Below are 11,365 nucleotides of genomic sequence, written 5' to 3' on the forward strand. Positions count from 1 at the left end.
AGAGCTTCTTTCTCTATAAAACTAAGATCAATTTTCCTTGTCCTGCCTACCTCAAGAGGATGGTTGTGAAGATTGTATTAGATAATATAAATACAAGCAATTTGTAGAACTGTAAAGTGAGGCACAAATACAGGGTATGATTGCCAATAATAGTATAGTAAGGGTCTTGATTTTAAGGGACATGACTAGTTTAGTTGCCAAATTTTTACTTATAGTCAGTTACTTCTCAGTCATTTTTTTTTAAGAGTTTAGGTACATGAACAGATAAATTTGCAACATTTGGTTATCAAAGAAACTAAAATTTGGCAGGATAGTGTTTTTCTGCAGTGTTGGGGGTTGAATCCATGGCCTTCACACTGAACTGTACTCTAACCTTTTATTTATTTTTTATTTTGAGACATGGCCATGCTAGGTCACTCAGTTTCCCCAGCTGGGCTTAGATTCATGGTCCTCTTACCGCAGGCTCCCAGAGTACTCAGCGGCATGCTGCTACCACAGCTGGCTTGTGGGCTGACCTTTAAACTGAGAAGTGACAAGAGAATGACTCCAATCATCCTTCAGGAGGCTTGTCAGAAAGAGTGGAGCTCATCTGGGAGGCAGTTTAGAGGATTCTGACAGAACATCAAAGAGTCTCCACATCAGAAGCTCCCTACGAGGTACTAAGTTTGACCTCAATTTAATGACTAAACATTCATCCTTTAAATCAGGCGGCTGTTTTCCACTCAAATATTTCCATCTCACTACTTATCTTGACTATCCATTTCATTGCTGGACTCTGCTTCCTGTTAGAATGTTCTTTCTTAGATCGAGCCATTGCAGACCCCATCAAGCTACATCTACCTCCAACAGCCTAGACTATGCCGCGTTTTCAGTTCGTGAGGCTCTGGGCCTTTCCTTACCTTCTACTTTCTCTTCTGACATCACAGTGTGACACAATGAGAGGGCGAGGAAAAACAAGTGTACCCATTTATCTCCATTTTTCACAGCTTCCACCAAAGTATTGTCATAAAATGCAAAGTTGGGACTGGCCAGTTTGTTGTAGGAGAAGTCAACTTTTTCTTTCTGGAATATATAAGGCAGAACAAAGCTTTTGCCAACAGCTGATGTTTCATAGAAGTCAACCTGGGGCCATTTCTGGAATGTAATGAGAATGTTCAGGAGGGTGAGATGGGAAAAACAACATAAATGGCAAAGATACTATTCTGGTTTCACGGACCTTGACCATCCTGGTACTTGGGCCAGAAAAATCTATGCTACAGGAGACAAGCTAAGCAGTACTTGGCAGACTCTTCTTGCCTACTTTACACCCCAGATATTCTGAGTGACCAATGGCTGTCCTCATATTCTACTCTTCTCCATCCCAAATCCTATCTCATAACCAAACCTGAGGATATGAGGTGATATCTGCTCCCCATGACTAAGTGGTACGTGAGAAAAGTCTTGTTTTTGTCTCCTGCTTGCTTTGGGGAGCTGGAAAGGGAAAAAAGCCCAGGTACAGTGGTATTACTGAGTTGTCTTTTTCCTTTCTCACTTCCCAGAGATAGAAAGGGAATATGGAGGGCTATACAAACAAGACCACATGGTAAGGAAGCCTCAGGATACGCTGTGTACAGACTTCAGTTCCGTGACCTGCAGCACACCTGATCTTTCCTCTCTCTGACTCTCACTGTCGCTGGCCTTGTTGCTTTATGATCCTATTTTGGACTCAATTTTTGGGCTTAAAATTCATTAATGATTTTCCTGGCTATAGTCTTGGCCCTTCTAGACACCGGCTTTCACTCTCCATTTCAGTGTGCTTGTAGCCATGTAAACACTGGCTGTGAGAACTTAATTCCATTCCAAAGTACAAGGAGTGATCAAAAATAGGGGTGTTTAAATTTTAAAAACTCTCACTACAGTAAAAGAGAAATTGCCAAGATTTGTGGGACAGACAGGTTTAAAAAGAGGGATGATTATTTATTTAATATCTAAAAAGAATACAAGTAAAAACAAAACATTAGAAACAATACAAAACTTCACCAAACAAATCAAGAGGGACTATTTTGAAGGGGATTAGTGGCAATGTGTCTTTTACCATAACAATTTTTTTAAAAAGGTAATCATTCACTGTATTTTTTGATCAACAATTTACTACAATTCTGTCAAATAAAAACATTACAATGTATCTTCATCCTCTTATTCACCAGATCTGCAATTGTGCAAATTATGGGTCCTCTCCAAAGTCAGGATGAACATGGAAGTCACACATTTGAGGTAATTCAGAATGTGGAGACAGCCATGACAATTCAGTGAAGACTCATAACTGCTTCAGAAAGTGACAAGAGTGATGGGGTGTGTTTGAAACGAAGGGGGGTATGTTTTCAGGGGGAATCAATGACAATGTGCCTTTTACTATAGTAATCTTTTTGAAATATAAATATTTACTGTATTTTTTTAATCAAAGCTCATATGTCGTTATTCACATATTTCTCTAGCTCACATCAGAACTCTCAAGGATGTTTCTCCAGGTGTTTTGCTTTGTTTTTAGTGTTTTGTTTCTGGTGAAGGATAGAACCTACAACTTCTTCACATATGCCAGGTAAGTGCTTTACCAATGAACTACATCCTCAATCCTTTTTCTATGTTTTGAGGCAGGATTTTGCTAAGTTTCCCAGTCTGGTCTTTAACTTACAATCCTCTTCCCTGAGCCTCCTGAGTGGATAGAACCACAAATATGCTTCACCACATCCAGTGCTTCAGCTCTTCGTAGCTGTGCTGCTACCTGGCCTGGGGCCCGATACAGATACAATTTTTGCCTGTACTACGGTAGGGAAAAGGAAATTCTGTAGTGAGCTCTACTGGTCTGGTCTTTTCCTTTCTGCTCTTTTCTTTTTCTTTTGGGATACAGAGCTTAAACTTAGGTTTTCACATTTATATTCAGCCCTTTTTATGGTTTTTGAGATAGGGTCTGGCTAAGTTGTTGAATTACCCTGGCTGGGCTTGAACTTGCAATCCTTCTACCTCAGCCTCCCCAAGTGCTGGGGCTATAGATTGATGTGTGCCACTGACACTCAGACTGGTTTTCTTCTGTCTCTCACCTGGAGGAAGTTTTGTCAGAGGAAGTATGGTGAGGTTCACAGCCAAACACTAGACCTGACCAACTATAGAAGTTTGAGCTCTGTGGTTCATGGGTTCAGTAGTATAAGACAACCCATATACAGTGTCTTAGTTACTTTTCTTATCGCTGAGACAAAATACCTGATACCCAAAGTTAAGAAGGACAGGTTTATTTGGCTCACAGGTTATAGAGGTTTCAGTTTACAGTTGGCTGGCTCCAAGGCAGCTTGGCATGGCACAGGGTATTGCAGAGGATAAACAGTTTATGACAGTCAGAAGATGCAAAAGCAAAAAACCAGAGCAGCTTCTTTCTGTCCCTTTTATAATCTATGTAGGCTACCCCATTTAGGGCGGATGCCAAACCAATCAGCGGACTAATTTAGAAATCACACACTCTTAATCCAGTGCCATTAGTCCTAGCATTGTGTACTCAATCACACACTTAAGATAAAGCAACCTCAGAAAAATATCCATCTATGGCTGCTTGTGTTTAGATCCCCCACACCTATGGCTGGAGTCGAGGGAGGATCTAAATACAAGCTGTAACACAGAGCCCCCTTGGAGGCTTTTCTAGAATTAGACACACATTCTTTAGAACCAGAGGCTAGTGAGGGATGAGAGATAAGGCTGGAGGAGAAGGCAAGAGCCAGATCCTGCATTATCATCTTGTTGTTGTAACACATGGTGTCATAACAAATTTCCCCTGGAAGTGACACAGTCAGATTTGGATAAGAAAGAGTCCTTTGTTGTCTGTGTGGAGAATACATTGGAACTAGCAAAATAAGAAGTGGGAAGAACAGTTAGAAGTCTATTTAGTGATTCAGGAAAAAAATGAAATAGTAACTATAAAGATTAAGAGGGAAGATTTGGAAATTGGGGGCTAGAATTGATAGGACCAGTATTGGAGGAGTGAAAGGAGAAAAGTTAATATTTTATAGGGCAGACAATACAGCTCAGGGTAGAGTACTTGCTTAGTATGTGGGAGGCCCTGGGTTCCATCCCCAGCAGCACAAACAAAAAATTCTATTTCTAATTTGAAGCAATAAGTACTTCTGGCCTTCATTTTTTTTTTTTTTTAGTGCAGGGTCTACAGGGTCTATCTACATAAATTGGACTCATAGTGATTCTCCTATTTTTACCCTCCCAAGTGCTGGGATTACAGGCAGGCCAGGGATCAAACAAACCCCCAACCCCTGTGTGTGCCTAAGCAGGTGCTTTAATCCACTGAGTCATCTGACTTGGCCCCTGGCCTTCATTCTGAAACCACTTCTTCTCATTTTACATCCCCTATTTCCATCCTTTTGTCTCATACCTGGATTTGCTCTTGAGGCTTATTGACCTCTTACAGTGTTAAGCAATATGGCTTGTGTTTACATGTCTCTTAAAGCCTCATACAGTCAGTCATAGGTGGGACTTTTTCAGAGGTGGCTGGGATTAAGTGTGTGAGATTACAGGGCCAGCCAGATAGTTCAGTATACTAAAGCACCTGCTTAGGCAAGTGCAGTGGCCAGTGTTCAATCCCCATCATGCTGTGTGGCCCCACCCCCTGGGGCACACTGAGCAGAGACTGGGCGTGGTAGCGTGCACCTATGATCCCAGTGCTTGGGAGGCTGAAAACAGGAGGATCACTATGAGTCTGATCTGTGTAGTGAGACCCTGTACACCCTGTACCAAATACATTTTTTTTAAAAAAAAGAGTGTGAGATTACTAAATTAGTCTACTGATGGCTTGGCACCCACCCTAATTCCAGCAGCCTAGATACAATATAAAAGGGGAAGAAAGATGCTATTAAGGTTCCTTGTTGTTTTGTTACGTTCTGCCCTCCATGGAGCCAGCCTATTATGGACTAAAACTTGTACAAACTGTGAGCTAAGTATTTCGCCTTTAATTTTGGTTGTTGGGAATTTTGTGTAAGCAATAAGAAAAGTAACTAAGACAGTCTATCCTACAGTTTTCTTAGCAAAATCATGTAGTGCTCTGCAGGGCCTTGTGCATATGAGGCCAGAGCTCTAGACTCAATAGGTCCTGCTTTCACCCAGCTCAATTTTCTGATTTTGAGACCAATAAAAGCTTTGATATTGCAGAGGCTAGAGTCCCAACTGTGGTAAAGATGCTTTTCCGTAGCACAGCCTCATTCAGCCCCCACATGTGTTTTTGAGGAAGCTGTACTCACTCACCTTACAGTCTGTCACCTTAGATCCAACCTTGTCAGAGGAATTGCCTATTGGTCAGTAAAACAGAGCAGATAGTTAATAAGAGGCTTAAAGGAGGGTTTTCCTCCCCACCCAGTGGTACTGGGGATTGAACCCCAGACCTTGGTTCCGAGTTATATCCCCAACTATTTTTTATTTTTAAATTTTGAGAGAGGGTCTCACTAAGTTATTAATATCCAATCTGGGCTCAAATTTTCAGTATTCCTGCCTCTGCCTTCCAGAGTGCTGGGATTACTTGTGTGTGTCACCATGCCCAGCTAATTTTGTTTTATTGTGGTAAAAAAAGAAGAAAAATATGTAGCACAAAATCTACTATTTTGGCCATGTTAGGTATAACATTCAGTGATATTAATTATATTCACAATGTTTGTGACTATCACTGCTATGTAGTTTCAACACTTCTTAGGTGTTCCAAATGGAAACTCCTCATTCTTCTTTATTCCTATTCCCTTAGAAATCTCTACTCTGCTTTATCTTTATGAGTTCTCCCATTCTAGGTATGTCAAATAATTGGAACAAGGCAATATTTGTCTTATTGTGTCTGATTATTCACTTAACAATGTTTTCAGGATTCATTCACATTGTAGGGGCCAGGGAGATGGCTCAGTAGAATAAGCGCTTCCCTGGCAAGTGCAAGGGCCTGAGTTCAATCCCTGGTTCCGCAAAAAAACAAAAACAAAACAAAACATCCACACTGTAGCATGTATCAAAACTTTATTTCTTTTCATAGCTGAATCATACTCCAATGTATTTAGATACCACATTTAAAAAATCCATTCATCTGTGAGTGGACATATGGGTTATTTCCAACCTTTGGGCTACTGTAAATAATGCTACAGTAAGTATTTACATGCATCTGTTTGAATTCTTATTTCAATTTTGGGAAGACGCCTAAAAATGAAATTGCTATGTCATATGGCAATTTAAAGGAGGGTTTTTAAAGCTTATTTGTTCTGATTCTCTACCCTAGACTTGTAGTCAAGTTGCCTCAAATCCTCCAGACCATTTCACCTTTAGTGCCTGAGTAAGCTGCTTTCCATAAGCCAGTGACAAGAAGAGGTCATCTGCTTGAACCCCTGCTCTTCTCTTAAGTAAGACTACAGGGGGAAATCCTAGAGATCAGTCACTGGATCTACGAGAAACTCCCCAGCCCAGCAAGGTCCATAGTCAGAAAACTTACCTAGGCTATATATGAAACTAGTCTAGAGTATTTAGGGTTCTTGGCCAGTACATGGGATAAACAGAATGGGGGCGGAAGATAGATCTGATTCCAAGCACAAAAACAACCCTTCCAATCCTTTAACTAGTACATGATCAAGTCTTACAGTGAGTCAGAGAATTACAATCCCTATCCAAATCAATTCACCTAAAAGTAACCCATTACAGTTTATACATACAAAAACTTGTTTGGCAAGAATAATAGGGCATATTAGGGTGCTTTAGTCTTGGTTTTCAAATTTAAAGGGTTTCACTTTTAAAATTTAGGTGAAATTAACATAATATATGATTGTTTTGTTTTTGTTTTTTGGGTCAGGTCTCACTATAGAGTTGAGGGTAGCCTTGAACTGAGTAGCAGTGGCTTTGAACTGAAAACCTTTCTGAGGATTAGAGGTATGCCCACCCTATTAGGTATTTATTTATTTTGTGCTAGTGGGGTTTGACCCCAGGGCCTCTGCATTGAGCTACATCCTCGGCTGATTTTTTAGGGTTTTTTTTTTTGGGGGGGGGTGGGTACCAAGAGTCAAACTCAGGGCCTCAGGGTTACCACGCAGGTGCTGCATCACTGAGCTGAATCCCTGGCCCTCAATTCATTTTTAAATTTTGAGACAAGTTCTCACTAATTTGCTAAATTTCCTGAGCCAGTCAGGGCTCGAATTTGCAATCTGGACTCCGCCTTCCAGACTGACAGCATTATAGTTGTGTACTACAACACTTGGCTTAATCAACTATTTTAAAGTATACAGCTTAGGGACATATAGTACATTTGCAATACTGTCTAACTATACTCTCTCCCTGCTTTCAAAACTTGCCATCGCCCTGAATAATATCTCCTTCACTCTAATTAAATAAATGCTTTTTAGTTAGAAATCAGTGGGTCTTTCCTTAGCAAATAAAAAGAATTGTGGGCAAATGTGAATTTTAGAAGTTTATAGATTTAGAACTAATTTATTGTTTTTTTTCTTGAGATATGATCTTTCTATGTAGTCCAGGTTGCCCTGGAGCTCGAAATCCTTCTGCTTCAGCCACCTGAGCACTGGGATTGTAGGCATCTGTCACCCTGCCTCGTCTAAGAGTTAGTTTACTCTAGAAAACAATCCATAAAATGGTATTCTCCAGGGCTCAGGAAGGTAGGGAAACATACCATAGAGTTTTCTATAGATAGAACACTTGTTGAAGATCATGATGTTTTGAGTCAGGGTCCCTGTTTTGTCAGAGAACACATATTTGACCTGGCCAAGCTCTTCATTAAGGGTGGTAGTGTGAGCCTGTGCCTGGGTGTTCCTTGGTGCATAAAACATCTTCTGATCCCAGTTGATATAAAAACTATTGCCCAGTCTTATTATTTCAACGCTAAGGAGAAAAGAAAAGAAAGATCCTAGTCAGAGCAGAGAAAACAAAACGAAATGAAATGAAATGCAACCCAACCCAACCCAACTACAACACAACACAAAACAGCACAGCACAGCACAACACAACAAAACATTAGGTTGGTTTCCTTCTTATAGGTCCAACTCTTATAGGTAACTCTGGGGTAGCATCAGAAAATTGGAGTATCTTTCCTGAGAACCTACCTTTTGGAAGGACCTTTCCAATCAGCCAGCTGATCATAATTCTGACCATGGACACTACCATGAAAGGCTTTACCAACTTTTTCCAGATTGTCTTGATTAGCTTATCTGAGTCATAATCTCTTTCACTCTTTCCCCTTCCAAAATGTGTCCAGGAAAAGTCACAATTTTTTAAATTCTTTTTTTTTTCCCCCAGTGTGTTCCTCTTTATTCATTTTCAGAGTACAAACTTAAACTTGGATAAGCTGAATTAACCCAACCCACCTCTGGCAGGTACATTCAACATGCTGTATAAAGTGTAACATTCAATTTTATTATTTCTTTCTCAAGAGTTTTCTTCAGTCCATTAAGCCCCAGCTCCCCTTACATGGGCTTTGGTGGAGGTCGTGGGGCAGCACCAGCAGGTCTAAATCGGGGTGGAGGAGTTCGGTCCTTACGGGCTTCACGAGATCGATTTCTGACCACTTTGCTGTGAATGGCACAACTCACACAATAATGCAGCTTCACATACAGCTTGGGAAGCACATAACCGTCGAAGACACTCGCTTCGGAAATGTCCCTGACGGCGGCGGCCTCCACTATGTTCCGAATGACAAACTTCTTAATAGCCTTATCCTTGGGTACGCACTGGGCGCAGTTCGTGCAGCGAATAGGCTGCACATGACCGCGGCCCTTTTTGGCACGACCGTTGTTCCTTCTTTTTTTCGTCATCTTGGAAAAAAGGACCCGAAAGAGCTAAATTCTTGAAAAATAGTAAACTTATAAAAGGAAACACTGGCCTAATTAAAGGATTATTACAGGACCTCTGTAATGTTGGGGAAGACAGAGAAACTTGTCAGATTTAAGAGTTTGTCTCAGAAGAAGGAAAAATCTATGAAAGTTGGAAGTGGTTTGTGAGGTGACCCTCTGATAAATTTTCAGACAAGGCACCCCACCTGTGATGAATAAGCCTTTTTTAAATATAAATTTGTCTATGCCTTTGCTATTATCTTTGTCTGCTGGAAGTAACATGTATTATTTTCCATTTTAAAACAGTAAAGAGTTTTTTCGGGGGTACCAGGAATCAAACTCAGGATCTTGCAGTTGCTAAGCAGACGGTGTGCCACTGAGCTATATCCCTGGCCTCTGAAACAATAAAGACTTTTAAGGAACCTCCTTCCTGTCATCATTCATACTTAATGTGTGTTAAACTGTTTTATTCATAATCCCTGCCTGAGACAGCAGCACTGAGGGGCTTGGAATTTTTTTCTCTGAGCTGAGGGAAGAGGAGCTCAGGCCTCTACTGAAGACCCTGTCTTGGAGTTTGACCTCTCTTCCCAGCCTTACCACGCCAGCTGCCATCATACACTCTAAACCTGAACATCTAATCATAATCTTTTTTCCTAAAAAAAATAAATCTAGGCTGGCTTTTTCTGGCTTTTAGGATAAAATCCTACTCTTTGGCCTGGATTTAAAGAAAGATCTGAATCTGAACCCAAATTAGCATCCAATTCCTTATCCTACCTAACTTTTTAAAAAACCTCCACATCTCTGTATATTTGTGTTTGCAATGTTCTCGCCCTATTCTTTTTCTCAATATCACTTCGATTACTACCTTCAGGCAAAGCTTCCTAAACTTCTCCAGGCAGGACTAATCTATGCTTGCTCAAGGCTCTTCTAGCACTCATCATTTCAATTACATCACTTTTAATACTGCACCACAGTTACTGATGTACCTGTTTCCACAGCTAGATTGCAATCTTCTGTACAGAAAAGGATGTTTTATTACTCATGCTTGCTTGACACATAGTAGGTACTCAATAGCTATTTATTAAATAATATAACTTAGTTATAGAGGGTGCTTTCTGGGAAAGGATGTCATAGTGCATACTTCAGGAGACCTGGAAGGAGGAAACTAAAACACACCTGGATCTGTGTATGTGCCAGGGATGCTTTACCAAGAAAAGGAGGGCAAGAAAAGATTCACTTCACCCCATTCAAATTTTTGTCCAAGGTGCTTATGAAAGAGGGGAGATATACCCTTCTTCTCCTCCAACTTTTATGAACTGAAGTCAAAATCACACCTATCTGTTTGGCAACTTGTTTCTGTGAGAAACACATTCTGAGTTCTGACTAACTGAATTATGAATGAATTCATGGAGTTTATCTCCATGGCATGACCTCCTGTCTAGTACCTGTCTAGTACCAGAGTACCTGTCTAGTCTGGTGTTAGCATTACCCAATTTTTCTAATTGTTTTATATTTTTCTATGTTTTATTTAGTCACTTACAGGTTATTTAAGGGAAGGTATAATTTTCTTTTTGTATAAACTACATGGTACCTAGCACAGTATTCTGGAATGGAAGGAATTTATATAATTTTTTTTTCATTTTATGTATTTGATACAGGGTGTCACTACATAGCTTGGACTCATAGTGATCTTCCTGTTTTCAGCCTCCCCAGTGGTGGGATTACAGGTGTGTACCACCAGGCCTAGACTCCATTGCACCCTGGGGGCAGGGCCAGTGCAGCATGTAGGACTCGGGATCAAACCCTGGTCCCTGGGTTTACCAAAGCAGGCACTTAGTCTGCTGAGCTATCTTGCCAGCCTGCAATCTTTAGATATTTCTGAGTCTGTTTTGCATACCAAGCCTATAGAAGTAAAGAATTAAATAACACGTAGCATAAGGTTTTTTAAAGTTTATACTCCAGTTGAGAAATTAAGCAGGAAGTATGAAGTCCACCCTCCCCCTAACCTAATATAATTTAAAAAAAGCCTACCTGATGTAGAGGGAAATGGGCACCATGGTGTTGAGAATAATGAAGTAGGACCAGTAAATGAGTGCGGCAGATGCAACTGATGAAGAGACATAATTATCCCATGGCATAAAAGCCTGGAAGTAGTAGCCTATCTTGCTTTGCCAAATGCCATGGCCAATTGCCATGATAAAACACATGATGATTAAAAGCAGGAAAATCTATATAAAATAAAATAAAGCACAAATAAATTAAATGAACATTTTATCCAAGGTGTATGTTGCTTCAGTTTTACCTTCCAGAGTTCAACAAGAAGTCTGTCTGTCCTTGGAGGACAGGAATGTCATATTCTGTAGTTTACAGGCTCTGGACATAAGACACGGGACAGGAAAGAAAGTTCAATAGGAGCTATCCTTGGGGCTTTGAGGAGAGATAATAGAAACTAAAATGTACTAAGTACTAATTAAGTGCTAGGAACTGCCAATTATATTTATTTATTTATTTGTTTGTTTGTTTATTTATTTATTTTG

General features: G+C 40.3%; 1 protein-coding gene across 2 annotated transcripts in view; it reads right to left on the bottom strand.

Annotated features, from left to right (window-relative positions):
• The window catches only part of LOC101590323 (phospholipid-transporting ATPase FetA), a 107,020-nt gene that overhangs the window by 19,070 nt on the left and 76,585 nt on the right, over positions 1 to 11,365 (bottom strand). For both annotated transcript variants that reach the window (XM_023715946.1, XM_023715947.1), the window contains 4 exons: positions 10,860 to 11,056; positions 7,673 to 7,881; positions 5,275 to 5,318; positions 900 to 1,062 (listed from right to left, as the gene is read on the bottom strand). In XM_023715946.1, the coding sequence (XP_023571714.1) occupies positions 900 to 1,062; positions 5,275 to 5,318; positions 7,673 to 7,881; positions 10,860 to 11,056 (613 nt within the window). The remainder of the gene's footprint in view (positions 1 to 899; positions 1,063 to 5,274; positions 5,319 to 7,672; positions 7,882 to 10,859; positions 11,057 to 11,365) is intronic.

Source organism: Octodon degus, unplaced genomic scaffold, assembly GCF_000260255.1.
Source record: "Octodon degus isolate 3935 unplaced genomic scaffold, OctDeg1.0 scaffold00045, whole genome shotgun sequence".
NCBI classification, from domain to species: Eukaryota; Metazoa; Chordata; class Mammalia; order Rodentia; family Octodontidae; genus Octodon; species Octodon degus.